General features: G+C 32.6%; 1 protein-coding gene and 1 long non-coding RNA gene across 2 annotated transcripts; both read right to left on the reverse strand.

Moving 5' to 3' along the window:
* Nucleotides 1-10,020: 10,020 nt before the first annotated feature.
* Nucleotides 10,021-10,894, reverse strand: LOC112772201 (glutaredoxin-C9). The gene has a single exon (XM_025817103.3). The coding sequence runs from the start codon at nt 10,718-10,720 to the stop codon at nt 10,226-10,228; it is 495 nt and encodes a 164-aa protein (XP_025672888.1). The 5' UTR covers nt 10,721-10,894; the 3' UTR covers nt 10,021-10,225.
* Nucleotides 10,895-12,012: 1,118 nt separating this feature from the next.
* On the reverse strand, nt 12,013-20,494 carry LOC112773051 (uncharacterized). Its single transcript, XR_003187777.2, has 3 exons — nt 20,204-20,494; nt 18,927-19,409; nt 12,013-12,478 (listed from the first exon to the last, which is right to left on the reverse strand). It is a non-coding gene; the product is annotated as an uncharacterized lncRNA (long non-coding RNA).
* Between the last annotated feature and the right edge of the window lie 2,066 nt (nt 20,495-22,560).

Genomic DNA, 22,560 nt, shown 5'->3' on the forward strand with positions numbered 1-22,560 from the left:
AACTCGATCTACTTTTAGAAATTTATTTACATATAGTGCTTTTGTTTCTCAAATTGAACCATCTACCATTGAGTCCGCAATTGATGATGAACATTGGGCTATGGCAATGCAAGAGGAGCTTAACCAATTCAAACGAAATGACGTTTGGGAATTGGTGCCTAAACCAAGTAATCAAACAATTGTAGGAACAAAATGGGTTTTTAGAAATAAACTCGATGAAAATGGTACAATTGTTAGAAACAAAGCTAGATTGGTAGCTAAAGGTTATAATCAAGAGGAAGGCATTGATTATGACGAAACTTATGCTCCCGTAGCTAGATTAGAAGCTATTAGGATGTTACTTGCTTTTGCATCCTCTTATAACTTCAAACTTTATCAAATGGATGTTAAGAGTGCCTTTCTTAATGGTTTCATTCAAGAAGAAGTATATGTTGAACAACCTCCCGGTTTTGAGGATTATGAAAATCCTAATCATGTTTTTAAACTCAAGAAAGCTCTTTATGGTCTTAAACAAGCTCCAAGAGCTTGGTATGAACGTTTGAGCAAGTTTTTAATAGAAAAGGGTTTTAGAAGAGGGAAGGTTGATACAACTTTATTTATCATGATTGAAAACAAAAATATCCTTTTGGTACAAGTTTACGTCGATGACATAATATTTGGTTCAACTAACGAATCACTTTGCAAGTTTTTCTCAAACCTCATGCAAAGTGAATTTGAAATGTCCATGATGGGCGAACTCAACTTCTTCCTTGGTCTTCAAATCAAACAAGGAAAAGAAGGAACTTTCGTTAGCCAAACCAAATATTGCAAGGAATTGCTCAAAAGATTTGGAATGGACAATGCTAAGGCAATGGACACACCAATGAGCACTACTTGCTACCTTGACAAAGATGAACAAGGTAAAAACATAGATGTAAAGAAGTATAGAGGCATGATAGGATCATTACTTTATCTAACGGCAAGTAGGCCAGATATCATATTTAGTGTATGCATGTGTGCGAGATACCAAGCTAATCCTAAGGAATCTCACTTAAGTGCGGTGAAAAGGATTATGAAGTATCTCATAGGAACATTAAATGTTGGATTGTGGTATCCGAAAGGATCCACTTGTGATTTGATTGGTTATTCCGATTCCGATTTTGCCGGTTGCAAATTGGATAGGAAAAGCACTAGCGGCACTTGTCACTTGCTAGGAAACTCTCTTGTTTCATGGCATAGTAAGAAACAAGTAAGTGTCGCCTTGTCTACCGCCGAAGCCGAGTATGTAGCCGCCGGTAGTTGTTGCGCCCAAATTTTATGGATGAAACAACAACTTGTGGACTATGGACTCATGCTTGATCACATTCCTATCAAATGTGATAATACTAGTGCAATAAATTTAACCAAGAATCCGGTTCAACATTCAAGAACCAAGCATATTGAGATTAGACATCACTTCATAAGAGACCATGTTGAAAAGGGTGATGTGGTTATTGAATTTGTCGAAACTAGTAAACAACTAGCGGACATCTTCACTAAACCTTTATGTAAAGAAAGTTTTTTTAACATCCGAAATGAACTTGGTATCTTGGATTCTAATCTAATATGATTTGTTTGAATTCATTGTATTTATATTGCTATTTTATCTCTTACTAACTTAAGCATTGGAGATATCCAATTAGCCATTGTTTTGTAGGTTTATGAGTTGATCTTGAGGTAGATTGAAAAATTTGAAGATTATAAACAATGGAGGATCAACAAATTGAAGTTTATAATGGTTTAATTGATATTTCCTTCATAATTTGTTTAATGATTAATGCTTGTATGCTTATTTGGTGAATAACTCAAAATAGGATTGGTACCCCTATTTTAAGTTAATGTGCATGCTTTAATATATTTCACTTATTTAGGGGGAATTATGCATGCTTGTTTTATATATAAAAAGAGGATATCAAATTCTTTTTGAAAGGGGGAATATCTCATCCTTGAGATTAATAGAGAAATTGAACTTAAAAAAAAAAATTCATTGTTTTATGCATGCTTCTATGACACATTTCAAACTCCTTTCTTTTTGATAATGTCAAAAGGGGGAAGAGAAGTTTGAGGATATTTGAAATTTTGAACTCTTAAAAAAGAGAAGTTTGAGGATATTTGAAATTTTGAACTCTTGAAAAAGAAGAAGTTTGAGGATTTGAAAAGAAGAAATAAGTTTGCGAAACAATGATTTCAAAAAGACTTCCGCTAAGCAAAAACTTTGATATCTAAACCGTTTTCTTTGATAAACGCCCTTTAAGGGAACAAATGCACATATTTAGGGGAAACTCCTGCAAAAAATTTTTGTGAAGTCTTCTCCAAAGCTTTCTATAAAACAAAGTGCATTATTGTTGCTTTCAAAATCATTTATAAATGCATATCCTCAAAATTGGTTTGTCATTATCAAAAAGGGGGAAATTGTAAATCATGTTGCTTGTATGCGAAGTTTGTATTCATAGGTTTTGATGAATGACAAACCAACAAACGACATGAAAGACAAACCAACAAACAACTTGAATGAACAAGCATATTGAAAGATCAACCAACATTCAACGTTGAGGAATGAAGAGTTGAAAGCAACACAACAACAACAAAAAAACTCAAGTCCACAACATTTGAAGACAAGTATAGTGTCTTAGGACTTAGGTAACTTCTTGTTAAGAACCAATTGCTAAATCTCTCAACACACACTCACAAAATGTTTTGATGCACATCTTGCAATTCGATGCTAGCCAAATGGTTTAAAAACTTGTTTTCAAAGGTACAAAAGCATAGGAATTGACTCCAACAAGTTTGAGATCAATCCTAAGTAGTTTGAAGTGATTTTAAGCCATTCTTTAAGGTTTGCATCGATGCACACTCATCTTGCATCGATGCAAAGCATGCAACGACTTGTTGCATCGATGCAAAGATGTTTGCATCGATGCAACCTAGCTGAAAATTCAAATTTCAGCTTCAAAGACACATTTGCATCGATGCAAAGTGTTATGCATCGATGCAAATGATTCAAAAACATAAAAAACGGCTAGTTTTAACAAAACGGCTCCATCCCATTAACTCCCAAACGTTTCTAAGGTTTGGGAAGTCTATAAATAGATGGATTAAAGCCTTATTTCATACATGTGAGTATTTGCAAACTATCTTGTTCATATTCTTTCATTCTACACATTTTTAAAGTGTTATAATACACAATTTGAGAGAGCAATATCAATTGGTTCAATAGTGCTAAACTTGTAATCATACACTCTTCTAGAGAGTACTCATTTCATCTCAACAATTCTTTGAGAATTGTTTTCTTGTAACACTTTGTAAATTGGAGTGTGATCTCCAAGGTTGAGTCAAGAGTTATAAACACTATAGTCGGTGAGGATACCAAAGGAGTATACTAAGTACTCAAGGCAAATCTTAGAGAAGGAATCTCTAAGTGGAGTGGGTTAGTATACGAGTGGTGATCATATACCGTGAGGTGTTAGAAACTAAGGACTCGGATTGTAAAAGGTTTTGCGCGAGCACCTTGAAGCTTGGCAATAGTGGAACTTCTCAATAGCGATTGAGAAAGAAAGTGGACGTAGGACAAGGATTGTGCCGAACCACTCTAAATAGCGTTTGCATCTCTCCAAACTCATCTCTTCAATATTATTGTCTTTTACCTTTGAGCAAATAAATTGTGATCGAAAAGTAGCTTCGTAAGTACTTAAGGAATGGCTTAAGTCCGATTGGTGAAAAGCTTGATCAATTTATTTGAGTTGGTGTCTATTGGAAAGTAAAAGCTCCTTATAAATGCTTAGCAATTGAGTTAAGCTCTTGGAAAAATACTAGTACAATAACACTTTTGTATATTGTCTTTAACTTTCCCAAAAAGATTTATTGTTGTTGCAATACTCAATTCACCCCCCCCTCTTGAGTAATTGTGCATAGGTTCTACATCCATTTATGCCCAAATCCCATTTTCTGTAGCACAGTGTTCACAAAGCTCCACTTAACTCTGTCATAAGCCTTTTGGAAGTCAAGCTTAATTAGTGCAGCCTCCTTTTTCCTCAGTTTGAGCCAACTAACTGTTTCACACGCAATAAGCGCCCCGTCGTGAATTTTCCTTCCCTGTACAAACGCACTCTGGGTCTCTCCTACTAATGCTGGCATCACTGATCTCATCCTCCTAACTAGCACCTTCGAAATAACCTTATACACACACCCCACCATACTGATAGGTCGCAAATCTTTAATCTCCTTTGCACCCATGAACTTAGGTGCTAGCGCCACCCAAGTGATATTGGCATCCGCCGGTAACCTGGCCGTCTGGAAAAACCCCATCACTGCCGCCGTGAATTCAGAGCCAATCTCATCCCAGCATCTCTTGATGAAGTTCATGTTGTATCCGTCACACCCTGGCGCCTTGGAGGACTCACAGTCCCACACGGCCTCTCTGATCTCTTCGCCCGACGGTATCACTACTAGAGCCATAGCATCCTCCTCACCTATTTGAACCACCAGACCATCTCTGAACCCCATAGTAGGAGAGTCTTCCTGATGATATAGATCCTTATAAAACTGTCTGATAGCAACCTTTATTCTAGCCTGATTCCGAACCAGCCTGCCGTTGATAACCAGACTATCAATCCTATTGTTCCGCCTTCTTGCTGAAGCTATATTGTGGAAGTATCTTGTATTCCTGTCCATTTCATTCATGTGCCGAGATCGCGACATCTGCTTCCAGTGTACTTCTTTTCTCACATACCATCGCTCACAGCACTTAACCAACGCCTTTCTCCTAGCCTCCAGTGTTCCATCATATACTCCATTGCTAACCATATCATCAATCTTCTTGATCTCTTCCTCAAACTTTGTAATCTTCTTATCCATGTCACCAAAATTTGCCTTATGCCAGCTTCTCAGTGGTTCTGTCAGCGCCTTCAATTTATCTGTGAACTGTAGCTCTCCTAACCCTCTCCACTCCTCCTTCACCATCCTGAGAAAGCCTTCATGTGTAAACCATGAATCAAGACTCCGGAACGGCCTGGGTCCTCCACTATTAGCGGGCAATGATCTGACAGACCCCTTGGTCCACCTCGCAAATGTGCATCTGGAAACTCTTCTAACCACTCCAAGCTAACCAGGACTCTATCTATACGACTGCAAGAATGCCCGCGAAACCATGTAAACTTTCGATCGGTGAGCGGCAAATCCACTAAGTTCATGTCCTGAATCCAAGACTTAAAATCTTCCGCAGACCTTGTCAACCCGGTGTTGCCTCTCCGTTCCTCTATATGTACTATTTCATTAAAGTCTCCCATAAAACAGCACGGAACCTGACATACCCCGCTATATAGCTCAGCTCTTCCCATACCTGAACCTTCTCATCTCTATCATGTGCACCATAGACCAAGACAAACGCACAGTTGAAACTAGTTTTTAATATCACTCCTTCAACACACAACCACCTCTCTCCCTTATAACAGTTATTCAATTTGAACATCTCCTCATCCCAAATTAGCAATAGTCCACCAGACGCCCCTTCAGACCCTACATATTCCCAACCTGGACTACCTTGTCCCCATATTCTTGCAACGTCAAATTTCGTCACTATCTGCCTTTTAGTTTCAATCAACCCTAGCATTTGTAACCTATGTTTATTTCTTAGGTCCTTTACCATCCTCAACTTTCCATCTCCCCTTAACCCCCGAACATTCCATGAACTGAAAATCATTTTAAAATTGTTTTACACACCTGCTTTGCATGTTTGGGTCTGCACCGTCTCATTTTCGCTTTCTGCTTTGCCACCTTTTTTTTACGAGCTATTTCTTCGTTCTGCGCTTGTAGAATGGCCATGATGTCGTCTTCTTCATCATATAATATCGCTCCTGATTCGCGTGCCAGCTCCCAGGTCTTTCTATTTTCTACTAACTGCTCCTCCACATCAGTGTGTTGGTTGTCACTTTCTTCCGCATCAGTCCCCTTCCCCTCTTGGCCCGCTTCAGTTTCTGCAAAGGCTTCCTCAATCTGCCTGCCGGGCACCCTACCGGTTCGCGCACAGCACTTATGTGGCTTTTTTTCACTCCCGGTTTCACACCCTGGCCTGGCGCTATGTCTCCCGTGCCTCCCCTCAGCGTAATCAGCCAGCGTCGCTCCTCCCTGCCTGCAGCTCTCTCGAATTTTGTCGCATTGGTCTTCCTTTGCTGTCGGAAAATCTGGGATGCCACACCGACACCGGTCAACCGCCGCCGATGAGCCATCTTCCCCACCACCAACTCCACTTCCCGCGTCATCGTCAGCGTCAGTCCCAGGGCTTTGGAGTCGGACCGGTCCACCACGTAGCATCTGCCCCACCTGGTTCCCGCCGAGACGCCCCCTTCCGTGACCGTCCTCGTTGGTCGTCGCCTGCCTTCGATCGACCGGTGGGTCTCCATGGGCGCCGCAGCCTTCTCCCGTGCAGATCAGATCTGGAGGAATGCGACCCACATCCCCCAAAGGAGACCGACCCGCACCAGATTCCCTGGACCACTGACCCGCAGCTGCTTTCTCGTGGGCTTGGAGTCCTGGGCCCAGCTTTTCCTGCCTGCCCCCATGTTGTGTTAGGGCCCAAGTTTTTTCCACAAGTGAATTTTTTGGTGTTACATTTGTGGGCTCCCTTTCCAGCCCAATTAGGTCATCAGTCATTGTTTTTTCAGAATCCTCATCATATAGCATAACGGCTCCACCCCCCAAATCTTGCATACCATAATTATCCTTAGTTAATGCCAGATACGTTCCGATTTCCCCGAGATTATGCTGCACATAGTCATTATCCCATTCATTCAAAATTGTTTCTGTAATTACAATTCTGCCCTTGTCTTCTTCCTCATTCCGTGGTACCATCAACAACCGATCTTCATCCCGTATCTCTTCATGCAATGACCCTACATCAGAATTCTGCATGATATCTACGTCGACACTCCTGCTTTTGCTATCAGAATTCCTTTGCATACTTGTGTTTTCATCCTCAGATTTTTCGGTACACATTAAATCACACGCCTCATGTCCAGCCTCCTTCACCAGGACGTCAAAGCCTCCCATACCCACTGTGACGTGGACCCTTTCTTGGATGGCATCCATTACGCTCGTGTCAACCTGAACACGACCCACAGTGAAAGAGCTACATATTTCCGTTTCTTTGGCACATCTAACGACTTCTCCCCATAGGCCTCCTATCGTTCTAAAAGTGTTAACTGACCAAGCGTGCAGCGGAACCCCAAAGCATTCCAGCCACACTCTTCGAGTTTCACTATGTTCCGACTCCTCCCAGCGCCACACTCTATGGAATAACTGTAGGAGGCTATTCATGTTAAAATTGTAAGCATCGTCAGCGTTCCGTGTACTGTCAAAAGTCAAAAGTGCTTTGTATGCGCCCATCTCCTGCACCTGAACAACATTAGGCACATTCTTGGCGATCATTTCCTTTAAAGAGGCAAAGTTAATGGCTTTGGTCGTGCCTCCGACAATGCTCCTCTGCAACCATTCCAGATTCTTCGTTGCCACTGCTACTTTCACTTCCTTTGTCCGACCCCTTCCATACGGATCTTTGTCACTTTTCTGTTCCCGCGCCTCATTTTCAGGAGCCTCAGGATCAGTCTCAGTAACTTTTCTACGCGGCTGCCATGTAACGTTTTGTCGTTTGTCCCCCTCCACACGTCCATTACTTATTGTTACTGTTCCCGACATTCTTCGGTATTTTGCCTGCTCCACAAACAAAACCTTCCCTCTCAGTCTCTGATGATTCATTTCCGCAACAGCCTTCAAAGCCCCTCCTTTCTTTGTGTATCGCACGAACGCAATCATATATACTTTTCCACCTTTTTGTTTTCGTGATAAATATATATCATTGATTCGTCCCGTCCAGTTGAACAATTGGAATAATTCCCTCTTGGATATGTCCTGCGGTAGATTACTCACGAAGATGGAGAATGATTCATTCTCCAGCCGCCGATACTCTTCTCGATTCCAAACCCTTGGATCCTTGCAACGTTCCCTATGCCTACCCCTCTCTGTGTTTTCTAACCCTAAAAATATTTAATAATATCATAATACATATAAACATCTTAAAAAAAATAGACATTTGTAATGTTTTTATCGAAATGGACTCCTAAATATATATTAGTGTATTTATGTCTCTAATAGATATAGACCTGAAACAAACACCGACTTAGGGCCATTTCTATACAAATACAATTAATACGCTCATATAAAAATTCTATGAAATGTGGAAGGATCAAAATTATTTATTATAACTTAAAAAAAAAAAAGAAATTATTTCTTATAAAGGACGAATACGGAAGAAAGTTGTTGTTTATTAGTATCTGACAACTATGCCTTGGTTTTCCATTGTCGGCGACGCACATAGTTAAGTAAAATCTGGCACGCAACGCAACGGTACGCGCCACCAAGTTCATGAGTTCGTTGTACCCTAATTATCAGTGTTTTACTGATTTTTTTTTGTTTTCATTTTTTGTCTAATGTCTATTGTCTTAAAGTAAAATGTGGTGTATCTTTGTTTGGAACAGTCATTAATCCCTACAAAACTCCTAAAATATTAAAGTTATAGTTTTTTTTTTTTACATCAGATATATATCAAAATTGAATAAAAAATAAATAAGTGAAACAAGAATTTTAAGACAAGAATATATAAGTAAAATGTAAAATATAAAATTAATTAAAATGATACTGAAATAATGATGGTAGCTAGAAGGAATAACATTATTGAGAAAACCAACTTATATATTATTTAAAGTGTGATTTGGTAAAATTTTTTAATGAAATATTTGTGTAAATTCTTTATTTTACATTTGGTAAATTAAAAAAGTATGTTTAAAATGAGTACAATAATTTTATGCGTATTAGATATGCTATATTTATATAAACCATTAGATTTTATTAAATAAAAATCAGAGACTAATATAAAAAAAGCACATTGATAGATTCTAATAAATACAAAATATTTTAGTATATGAATAAATATCTTTTAATATACAATACTTTAAATGATAATATAATTTTTTTATTTTTAAATAAATAAATATAAAACCTATTAATACAAAAATATAAGTATTTTTTATTTATTAAATTAATTATTATACAATAAAATTTTTATAATATTAAAAAATTATATTAAAATGATATTTTAAATTTCAATATAAAACTATAAAATAATTAAATTTTATTTTATATTATTTGACAAATAATTAAATTATTATCTTCAAAAATTGTTAATTACTATCTACTTTTGTTAAAAATATTATTATATAATACAATTTGTTCTCAAATATTTGTGAAATTTAATTTTTTCTTTCATTTAATTTATGGACATATATATATATATATATATATATATATATATATATATATATATATATATATATATATATATATAACTAATTAATAAGCATTTATCTTTTTTTTTATTTATTAGAAATATAATTATTTATATATCTTTTTTTATCAATTAAAATTTTTTAAAAAAGTAATTTCATAACATGATATCAAAACTTTTATAATTAAAAAATATAAAATTTGATTTTGTTAAACAAAAAAAATTAGCATAAGAGAAATTAAAAAATATATATACAAAAAATACAAACAAACTAAAAAAAAATATTCATTTGAGATAACTTATAGAAATATAATTATACAATTATTTGTGGCTCCTCTTACTAATTTAAATTTTTAGAAATAATAATTTCATAATATGATCAATTTAAATTGTGTTAATTATCAATTTAGTATTTAAGAGATCCAAGCATTGAACAAAAAACCTTGCAAATTAAATATATTATTGACAAAAAATTTTTTTGATTAATTTTAAAATTTGTCAAAAGTGATGTTAAGTTTAAATCTTTTGGATACCAATTTTATTGTTAACAGATCATTTTATCAAAACATAATCGAAGAATAATGTTAGTGTCTCTCTGAAATCTGATTCTATAACCGTGGATAATACGGTAGCAAATAGCTAGCAATGGGTAAGCTATTTAACGCAGCTTTTATATCATAGAATTTTTCTTCTTTTTTTTCTTTTGTTAAATGACAACAATATATACATGGGAGTTAATTTACGTTATCAAAATAAGCAAATTGAAAGCTTCACGTTGTGATGATTTCAATCAATTACAGTTTGCAAAATAAAAGTAGCGAAATAAATTAAGCAGCAGCGAAAAAAATACTAAGAATGATGAGGCCATAATGATCATAGCCATAGGGCCCCAGCTTGTTTGAGAATGGGAACCAATTCACCAGAAATATGAGTGGCCATGATACGATCCAACCCTCCGAACAACTTTCCACCTATAAACACAGCTGGAAACTGAACCTTGTTGTTATCGCCGTCGCCAACACCACCGCCGATTGCTTCGAGTTCTCTTGCCACGCCTTCTTCGTCTTTCTCTTCCACCTCGTAAACCGCCGGGTTGACGCCGAGCCCCAAAAGCAAGCGCTTCACCACATGGCTCATGCAGCATCCCCGCCTCCCGAATACTATCACCGCATTTTCTGACACCATGTCATGAACCATCTTCTCGGAATCTTTACTAGCGAGATCTTTTTTGGGAGAGAAGAGAAAAGAGAGGGTATTATTTTTGTTATTATTGTCGTTGTTGTTATCAATGGGTTGGGAATGGATGATATTTAATGGCTGTGGGGTGAAGTGGGTAGTCCATGACCTGTATGGAATTGCTTGATGCATGACGAAATTGATAATATGGGCTTTAAATTTGGATGATGAGTACACAAATTAAATGTGATGAGAAGAAGCAAGCAGATATGAATGTGTATGTATGTGGTTATGAAGTGGGTAGGTTTTGGTTATGGTTATGGTTTTATGGTACTTATATGGCTATGCTTTATGGAATTGAATAATTTGGTTACAAGGGTATATATATATGAGGTATTGTAAAGGGTGATGATGAACATGATTTTGAAAGGGTCATGGTTCACTATTACGTCAACGGCCAAATTAGGCATAAATTATTTATTTTAATATTAATTAACGCGGTGGTATTTGGTCATATACTTCATACTTGTTGTGGCTGACGTTTTAGATTGTGTCACTCGCTCGCTTCCCACAGCTTTGCATTTTCTGTACGAATTGATTTGGACGGCGCCCAACTTGTTTTTCTACTCTTTATTTTTTATTTAATAATTTAATTTTAATATATTATTAATGTGTAAAATAATTTTATATGTATATTTAATTATATAATATTATATCAATAAAAATAATTTTTTTATATTAATTATATAAATAATCATAAAAATAGATATAATTATATAATTATATAAAATATTCTATATTATAAATATATTAAAATTAAATTTTTATAAAAAATATTAATTATCATTTAATTTTTAATTTTTAGTCAATTTTTTTAAAGATTAATTATTATATAATTAATTTAAATATTTATTTTTATGTATCAATTGTTTAAAAAAATTTATTTTTTATTTTTTATTTTTTTTAAAATTAAATAAAAATAATATTTAAAAAATATTTAATTACACTGATTTTTTATTTAATACAACAAAAGTGGATAAAAATACAAGCTTTTTTAAATTATTTTTCCAATTCTACGATTCTATCCATTTGCTGCCCAATCTTAGAGGGCCAAACCAAACAGATATTTGTCTACGTCATTTTCTTATTTACGATGCACATGGTGGAGTTACACTTCCCCACATATATTCTAGTTTTTTTTTTTTTTTTTTTTCTATAGCATTTATATGCATGCTTTGTGGTGTACAATCAACGAACGTTTGCTCTTCTGCTAATCTTTTTGGCGTTCTAGAACTAGCATTTTCAATATCAAAATTTGCTGAAATAAAACGTGGTGTAATTTTCGGGTAAGATTTTATAAATTCATAGTGGATATATCAACAATAAAAGATTGATTTGAAATTGAAAAGTACCTTGAAATATATTTTTGAATAATATAATAAAGTTCATATTTGATATATTGATAAAAGTTATAATATTGATGAGAAGTAAATCTTAATTTTTTATTTTAAGAAGGAAATCGTTTTCAAATTGAAAAGTAGAGACAGACAATAGATAACTCCTATGCTACATTGCTATCTAACAATTTTTTGTGATGCATATAATTTTGGCACTTTAACTAACAAATCTAACTTTGTTGGTGAATTAAAAGGAAGAGTACAAAATTGTGTTCATAAGAGAGCCATAACCCCAACGGCAATAACATTAGTGAGGTGCAGTGCAAGTGACACACGCCGAAGCGTTGACGGAGGAGCAACATATGACGTCATCCTATGTCAGATACGATGCCGCCACGTGGCAAGATAAAACCGCATGTAATTCGTGACGTCAGCCGTTTGGATGTTGGAACCAACCAACTAGGGCGCTGTCATGTTGTGCCACGTAAGCAGTCAAGCTTTCCGAGTGATTTCCGTCATGGCTGCGTTGGAATTTGGAGCACACTAGTCCCACCTAATAGGCGGTAAATTCAGTTATAATTATCAATGGGATTTTTCTAGAGAATTAATTTGGGATATAATCAATTATAATTAATTAATTAAAAAAATGTTAATAAAATAAATAAATGAAATAATTGTTCACTATTTTTATTTTTTAAAATTTTAAAATTAAAAACAAAAAAAATTAATTAAGTTAATTTATGCTATAATTAATTCTTTTAATTTTTTTTATCAAAACCATTAATCATTTAAATAATATTATATTATTGAACTATTGGTTCAACTATTAATTTATTTATGGAAACATATGTTTTAAATATAGTTTTATAATTATTAATAATGTAATTGTCGTGAAAAACAATTTAAATTCAGTTAAAACATTATATGTATAATTATTAAAAATATTGAAGATAAAGTGTCCGATTAAAAATATTGAGCATTCATATTCTTCCAAGATTAGATATCATCACCAATCGAATTCGGTTCCTTTCGTTACGAAAGCAAATACGCTGTACATACCCCATTAAAGTAATCAAGGTTCAAAGAGTAGTTATTTTCCTTTCTTACTCTGGACTAGGTTAAACCTATAAGATATAAAATGCATAACATGAAGTCCATATGGCGTATAGTATAATATAACATGATTATCAAATTAAAATTTAATACGTCAAGCATGACATGGTGTAACTATATCTAATTGCCGATATTATACTAACACTGTCAGCTTAAAAAACAAGAAGAGAACAAGTGAAATTTCGTTTTCTATATGAGGTATGAGATGATGAGTATGCAATGAACGAAACAAAACAAAAAGCGGCATCTAGTTTTATAATTGTATAGTTTTGCTGATCATATTCCTATTTGAACCGATTATGTATCAGCTAAAATTATCATGTAGCATGTGGGTGGAACCCATCGTCGGTAGAGAAGTGTTCTTAATTGGTGACAATGACATGGAAAGCTTATTCTCAATCCTCAACGTTTATTCCATGAATCTATGGTTATAAAAAATTACAATGACATATTCAATTTTATTGATCATTATTTATATTAGATTTTATCAAAATTGAACATGAATATGCAATCATTCCAAGTCTTATAATTAGTAGAACTATTATCTCAAAAAGTAATCATAACTAAAATGATTTGGGGGAAAAAATAAAAAAATTATAATAGCTCTTGTTTATATAGATTTAGAAATCTGTATTGCTTAAATTTTAACTCATTTACTCTTTAAATCCAATAATGTGTTTTGTTAAAAATTATCCAAATAAAAGTTGGATTTAACTAGTATATATCTCTAATTAAGCGCAAATATTAAGATGATTAATTGAAAACGTTTTTATAGAAAATGTGTGAAAAGTGAGCTCAAAGAAGTGTTTCTTTGTATGTTCTCATAGACTTGAGAGAGAGATGAACAAAAAAAGAAGAAAAAATTTGGTAAAGGTGATTTTCATTGAATGAATGAACTTCAAGAAATTTACAAGCTATAATATCTATTTGTATAATGTACAATTATTAGAAATAACTAATTACAACTGTGATTCTATAATTACAAATTTACCCTCTAATAATATTAAGTTTGTTACAATCAGAGAATTAACTATGAATGTGCAATTAATAACTAATAGCAATAAATAATAGAATTAATTATGTTATATCCTTCCGCAAGTTAGGAATGAAAAAGAATGAAAAAAGATCAATGATGACTAGTCATGTGATATCCTTCCATAATCTAAGAATGCCATGAACATTTGTCAGTCCCAACTTGAGATAGAATTTGGAGAAAGATTCAAGGGGCAATGGTTTAGTGAGAACATTCGCAAGTTGTTCTTCACTCTTAATGGGCAATAATCTGGTCAGTCTCATTTGAACTTTTTTTTCGTATAATATGACAATCAACTTCAATGTGCTTAGTCCTTTTATGAAAGATAGGATTAGCAGTCAAGTGAAGGGCAGATTGATTATCACAGTAGAGATTTATAGATTTTGTAAGAGGCAATTTTAATTCAGTGAATAAATTAAATATAACCATTGGGCTTCACAAGTTGCAGAAGCAAGAGCTCTATATTCAACTTCAGTGGACGATTTTGCTACCGTTGCTTATTTCTTACTCTTTCATGAGATGAGTGCTGATCCATAGAAAAAATAATATCCAGAGACTAATCTTCTGGAATCACTGCAAGACGCCCAATCAGAGTTGGTGAATCCAACCACATTGTTGTCTGAATGAGAAGGAAATAGGAGACTAGTTGCTGGACAGCCCTTGAGATACTTCAAAATTCTGATGGCAGCACTCATATGATTCTTCCTGGGCTGATCAAGGTACTGACTTAATTTTTTCTCAATAAAACAAATATCTAGTCTTGTGTTGGTTAGGTATAAAAGCCTTCAAATTAATTTTCTGTATTCAACATAATCAGCTAAATCATCAGCATTGTCTTTGCACAGTTGGTAGTATAGTCCATAAAAGTTGAGCTTGGTTTACAATCAATCAATCCGTGATCTTTCAACATGTCTAACACATATTTTTTTTGGTAAATAACAATCCCTTTAGAAGATCTAGCTACCTTCATACCAAGGAAATACTTTAAATCTCCCAAATTCTTGATTTTGAACTTGCTATCAAGAATGTGCTTGATCTTATTGATTTCTGCCAACTTGTCCCCTGTCAAGACTAGATCATCTACATATACCAAGATGATGGCAATACCATCATTGTTATACTTTGTAAATAGAGAGTGATCAAGTCTTGATTGAGTGAAACCTGCCTCATGAAGAACTGAACTCAGTTTGGTGTGCCATTGCCAACTAGCTTGTTTTAAGTCATACAATGATTTCTTTAGTTTGCAAACCAAGCCGTTACCATTTACCTCAAGACCGGGGGACAATGTCATGTACATTTTCTCATCTAAATCTCCATGTAAGAAGGCTGTGTTTACATCAAGTTGTTTGAAAAATCAGTCTTTTGCAGCAGCAAGTGATAGAACCACCCTTAATGTAGTCATCTTGACAACTGGACTAAATGTGTCAAGATAATCTACTCCGACAACTTGGGTGAATTCTTTGGCAACAAGCCTGACCTTGTGCCTTTCAATTGTGCCATCAAAATAAAATTTGTTGCGGAACCCGTTTACAACCAATTCGAAACTTTCCTGCTGGCAAATAAGTGAGTTCCAAAGTTTGGTTCTGCTTAAGTGCATCTAGCTCAGCTTTAATAGCACTTCTCCAGCACTGTTGAGTTACAGTATCCATGTAGTGTTTTGGCTCAAGTGTATTTGTGATGTCTAGAGAGAGGTGTTTAAAACTGTCACTCAAATTAAAAAGAGGCACATGTAATGGATATCTGGGATGAGTAACTAGAGCAGCAACTAAGTTTATGCAATGATAATCTGCTAAATATGCAGGTGCATGCCTGATTCGAGTGGATCTTCTAAGGAATGGGTTAGAAATTTTTACTGTGACATTAGCATTATCTTGAGTGTTTGAGAAAGATGCAGATGAAGATGTATGATAATTATCATTATTTTGAGTGTTTGAGGAAGATGCAGATGGAGATGCATGAGTGATATCATGAGATGAAATGCTAAAGTCAGAATTATTTATTTCAAGTCCTAATTATAGAGGATTTTCAGGTGGATCTATGCTATCAGTTCTAAAATGTATATAATTCTCAACAGGAGGTGCAGATATATGAGTGATATGTTGATAATTTGGTGATGAATGATTGCTGTAATTAAACAAATTTCTAGATTTATGAGAATTTTTTTGTGTGATTTGAGTTCTTGTCAATGAAAGGGAAATGATTTTCATAGAAAATAACATTTCTTGAAAGAAATATTTTTCTCGATGGAAATTCTAATAAAAGATAGCCTTTAGTTCTTGCTTGATAACCCAGAAAACAGCATTTCGAAGTTATAGCATCTAGTTTAGTTCTTTTTGAAGTTAGAGTACTTGCATAGGCAAGACAACCAAAGATTTTCAGATGTGAAATATCAGGTAATTTTGAATGAAGAACTTCATATAGAGAAGAATTTTTGAGAATAACACTAGAAAAACGGTTGATGAGGTGTACTGCATACTTAACAGCATAGCTCCAAGAACACTTTGGAATGTTTAAATAAAACATAATGCTGCGGTTAATTTATAATATGTGTTAATGTTTTCGTTCTATAATTTCATTTTGTTGAGGTGTCTTAACACGAGGTTTGATGTTCAATTCCATTAGAATTGTAAAAAGAAAGCATCTTAAATTCTGGTCCATTATCTGATCTGATAGCCTTAACAGATTTTTCAAATTGGGTTTTAACCAATTAAACGAAAGATTTAATCAAGTTTGATGTTTCAGCCTTATGTTTCATTAGAAAAATTCATGTGAATCTACTTTTATCATCAACAACCATTAAAAAATATTTATGGCCATTAGTAGATGGAGTTCCCAAAGGCCCCCAAATATCCATATGAAGCAAATCAAAACAATTGGTTGCCTTACTAGAATATAAAGGAAATGGAAGCTTCTTTTGTTTGCCAAAATGACAAGTATCACAAGGGATTTTATTAAAATTCAAATCATAATCTGTAAGATTGTATTTTTGTTTTATTACAGCAAGCCTATCCTCTGGTATATGACCTAATCTAGTATGCTAAATGTGCGTAAAATCTGTGCTATTAATGAATAGTGTATCTCACACAAGTTAATCCAACCTACAGCATAAGTGTTACAATGTTTCCATTGTCTAAACAGAGGATCAGATTCAAGTGAATTTTTAATCATTCTATCAACAAAGTCAAATTTGTTTTTAGATTGTAGAGCTAAAGTCAATGTTCTACACCAGTCACCATAATTTGAGCCATTGATAACTATAGGAGTTATAGGAATACTAGGATTTTCAGACGGATGAATGAAGTAAGTACTTGTCTGATCAATGCTTGGGTTTGAGGTTCCATTGTTGCGTCCAAGCTGAGCTGAGATTTGGTTGAGAAGAGCAACTACGCTACTAGAAATTAGTATTTTTCGAACGAATTTTGAGACGAATTTGAGATAAATTTCAAATAAATTAGAGACAAAATTTTTTTTCCAAAAAAAATTGAGACAAATTTTTTTCGTCCCAAAAATCCTTGTTGCTAATTTACATTTTGTTTGAAATTTCGTCTAAAATTTTTTTCAGACAATTTTGTGACGAATTTCGAATAAGCATTTATTTGCTAGATTTCTAAATATTATGATGTATTTTAGACGAATTTTAGATAGATTAGCCAACATAAAGACAATGTATTTCAAACAAATTTCAAACAAAAAATATACTTCATTTCAGACAAATTTCTAACGATTTTAGTCAAATATAACAGATTTTTTCGAACAAATTTTAGACAAATCAAATATTTTTTCGATTAAATTTTAGACAAATTTAATTTAATATAATTTACATATTTCAAAAAAATCTCATACAAATTAAAAAATTATTTTTCGCACAAAATTTTTACAAATTTTATTTAATATTTCAAACAATTTTCATACAAAATAATTTGCTATTTAATATATAAATATTTTAAAAAATAAATTGTATACAATTTGCTTTCTATATTAAGACCATTATAATAAATAAATTTTTCATATTACATCATTCAAATTATAAACATATAATAAAATCATAAAAAAATTAATTACAATAAAAGACTTAAAAAATTATTGTTAAAATACTTTTATCCATAAATGTAATCAAACTAAAATAAGAAAAAAATAATTAAACTAAAACAAAGAAAGTCCTTAAAAAGGTCACAAATTATGAATAAATTAAAGAGGAGTGTTAGGGGGCAGCAGATTTTGTGAATTGTAGCCATCAATAGTGTATTTATGGTGTAAGATTTCATCTAATGGTGGAGAATCACTCATTTTCCTTTTGCTGGCTAAGTGCTAGCCAGATTTTAATAAATCTGCTGGCCCCCTAGACTTTCCCTAAATTAAAATGTATTAACTAATTCACCTAAAAATTTCTTAATCTAAATAAGAAAAAACATATATTTCAGATATCAATCACTCATGTTATCGTTCTCATCGTCACTAAAGCCTGTCCCAAGCTCATCTTCCACAGGAACAAACAAGATTGAAAGAAGTGGGAAAGTCAATTTTTCATATAAAGCATGAGTGTCTTTTCAACAGAACTAATTCTTTTCTATTGAACTTTTAGCTTACCTCTTTGATCTTTTGACGTTTACTCAGCATCATTCAACTTAACTTTTTACTCTTTATTAATCATTTCTTTTTCTTTTGCCTTTTTTTTCCACATGTGAAGTTCTTGCTCAACATTTAGATCGTCTTTTTGGATGTCTCTAAACAATCTTTGGAATTTATTTTTAAAAAAAATCTAAATCAAAAGAACTTAAATCAAAAACAACTTTTTATGAAAAAAGCACAGCTCATAATAAGAATAAATACTAAAATTAAATTATTTTTATCTTACCATTTTGCGTGCATGTTCACTCATAGATATAGAACCTCTAGTGTGTATGGAACTTTCATTCTGCGTGCATATTCACCCAAAAAATTAAACTACAATTTGATTTAAAATCTTATTATTTCAAATCATCTATTGATTACATGAAAATTAAGCATTCAGAAAATATAATGCTAGCTAATGATAAAAATTTGTAATCCGTGATAGTACAGATTTCATAGATTATACTAATTTATACACATATATTCATGTATATATATAAGTCTTATTGTATACATACTTTTAGAAGAAATGAAAGTGGTCCATTTTTAAAATCTGTAAGGTAAAAAATGATATGTATATATGCATGGTTTAACATTATTGACTACCAGAGCTTAATTTCTCAACAAAATTACAATAAATGATGAATAATTGCAATATAGTAAAAATATATCAATGCTTGATCTAGCAGATATATCTAACTATGCTGAAGAAACTGCAAAGCATATCCTGCAATTGTTAAAATAAATTAACAAAATAAATATTCATAAAATAGAATTATACGAAGATAGTGTATGTCTTGAAAAAAGAAACAAAGCAAACAAATGCATAAATTGATTATTTAAACATAGTACCTTATGATTCATTATTGCGAAATGTCAAACCACATTAACAGCACAAAATACAAACTAAAGTTGCAACTTACATGGCTATGAAAAACAACTCTAGAAAGAATACAAGAGTTAGTTGCCTGAATTAGTTTTCTAACTGCCAAACAGAGTCCATCTACTATAGCATGAAGAAGCTTATTGCATAAATTATTTTCTTAAATATATTAAAGATATTTAAGGCATTTTTTCTTGACTATTCAGTTAGGGATCAAGCCATAACCAAAATAACATTCTGTCACTAAAGCTAAGGTTCATGAGCATTATACTCCTAACCTATTCCAAATTCAGCAAAATTCCTTGAACCATAACAAATCATTAAAGAACCCAAACAGTTCCAGTCATTCGTTCCAAAATCAAATTGAACAATCAGGTAAAAGAAGACAAATGCTCAATCGGATTTAAATTGCTTTAAACAACAACTACAAAGTTTGAAATTAAATCTAGCAAGCGGAAACAACAGCAGCCACACACGAATTCTACTTGAAAAGCCAAAGCTTATTCAATCACGCCATTTTGTTTTTGGAACTTAGAGTTAAACTATAAAATTCAAGAATCTAACACAATGTTCAAGAATTCGAAATACGATGCATAGAGAGCAAGAACATTCGGTGGGGAGAGAGAGAGAGAGAGAACTTAGCGTAATTGCAGAGCTCTTTGAGGAGGAGATAGCAGAGAACGATGAAGTCTGAACCAACGAACCTGCGAGCGCAAAGCACGAGAGAGGGTGGAGGTCGCCTGAGTTGCGAGGTCGGAGACTGGCTAGAGTGCGACCCAGAAGATCGATGGCAGCCACAGGTAGGAGAGCAGTGTGAGTGAGTGAGGGCCGGCTCTCTGTGAACTGTGAGGCAGGGCATTTTTGAGGAGGAGATAAAAACTGAAACCAAAAAGGCGGTTTTGAAATTGAATTTGGCTTTTAAAATTTGGCTTTTTAGCACCTAGTAAAGATTTGGTTTTGAAACAACTACATATAAAATTTTAAAATTAAACTATATCTAATTTTTATTAATAAATTAAAAAAATAAAATTATAATATTGGTACCTAAAAAATAAGTTTTAGGATATTAATATCTAAAAAATAAATATTTAATAAAATCAAATCTAAAATTTAATTTTAAATTATTTAAATTAAGTTGTATTTTTAAATCTTTATTATATAATAATTTTAAAAAATAAATATTTAATAAAATCAAATTTAATATTAATGTTAGCTAAATATATTTATAATTGTTTAAACAAACATTTTATATATATATATAAAAGCATAAACGTTCTTTTTGGTGATATATGTGATAGGTTTCAATTAAGCTATAAGATCACAAGTAAAATTTTTTCCAAATTCTTCAAGGTATTTATATAATTTTTACATGTGTGACGCAATCATTTAATCAATAAATAAATTAGTATATGAAGTTATACTAACATATATATAAAATCTTACTATATGGATTGCAATAGATTTTTCTTTTGAACAAACAAAAATCACATTATTATTCACATTGTTTAACTGCTAATTTTGTTTTTCTGTCCAGCTTATTCATTAAGATCCACTTGCTAACGAAAGAATAGATAAAGTAATATTAAGAGACACAATTTTGTTTAAATAAAGTAGAATAGAAATAAAAAAACAAAACGAGTGAATTTTTGCAGATAAATTGTCTATAAACAAATTAATTAAAAACAATTAGAATAAAGACTTGTTTTTTTTGGGAATAATGTTAGATTAAATTTATGAGATGCATATGATAGAGTTATGAACAACCGATTCTTCAATTAAATCATAGACAAATTTAAAATATAAACAATATTTTTATACTAAATATTATAATTTCTCAATAAACATATGAAACCCGTTTGAAAATTGATGGACTTTCATACAAAATTTATAAATGATGTTATTTTTGTCCTAAATTTGTGGAAAAATTTTTTGGCTACTTCAAAAGGTTAGCTATAGTAAAAATATTTAAGACTAATTATAGACAAATTTGAGATAGAATTAACATTTTTCAAAATGCGTCCCAAATCCGTCTGAAGTTATTGTGCATATTCAGATGGAATACGAACAAATTATAGTTTTTGTCTAAAATGTGTTGCTAAATCTGTATGAAAATTTTGGCGCCATAAGAAAAAATTGGCGCCAAAATTTGGGACAAATTTTAGGCAAATTTAGAACAGAACCTCTCCTAAAAGTTGTTCAACATTTGTCTTAAATTTGTCCGAAATTAAAAAGTCATTCAGACGGAATAAATTCCGTCTGAAATTTTTGTCTGAAAAAGTCCTATTTCTAGTATATATATATATATATATATATATATATATATATATATATATATATATATATATATATATATATATATATATATATATATATATATATATATATATATATATACAGATTCGGCACTAAAAGCGCCTGGGTTCATTCTCGATTCTGAGTTGTTAGCATCCATGTTTCAGGATTCGCAGTGAGAGCCAATCTACGAGCGACCCAATAAAATTTAAAAATCACGTCCTCGATCTTCGATCTTCGAACACTCTCGTCACACACCACCTTGATCCACGCTCACCGCACCATGTGAAAAGTGAGCTCAGAGAGGTGTTTCTTCATGTGGCCTCATAGAACTGAGAGAAAGATGAACAAGAGAAGAAGAAGGAATTTGGTAAAGGTGATTTTCATTGAATGAATGAACCTCAAGAAATTTACAAGGTATAGTACCTATTTGTACAATGTACAATTATTTTTGTTCTCACTTATAACAAACTCTATCAGAAATAACCAACTACAGTTGTGATCCTATAATTACAAATCTACCCTCTAACAATATCAAGTTTATTACAATCAAAATTAACTGTGAATGTTCAATTAATAACTAATAGCAATTAATAGTAGAATTAGTTATGTGATAAAATGTTAAAAGTTTACGATTTCAATTTTTGTATTTATTAAAAAATATAAATTTTTATTAATAGTGTTTATGATGTTACTTGAAACT

The sequence above is a fragment of the Arachis hypogaea genome, chromosome 18 (genome assembly GCF_003086295.3).
Source record: "Arachis hypogaea cultivar Tifrunner chromosome 18, arahy.Tifrunner.gnm2.J5K5, whole genome shotgun sequence".
In the NCBI taxonomy this organism is placed as follows: domain Eukaryota; kingdom Viridiplantae; phylum Streptophyta; class Magnoliopsida; order Fabales; family Fabaceae; genus Arachis; species Arachis hypogaea.

Excerpts from the sequence above, each read along its gene's own strand:
- LOC112772201 (XM_025817103.3), bottom strand. The coding sequence starts at position 10,720 with ATGCATCAAGCAATTCCATACAGGTCATGGACTACCCACTTCACCCCA.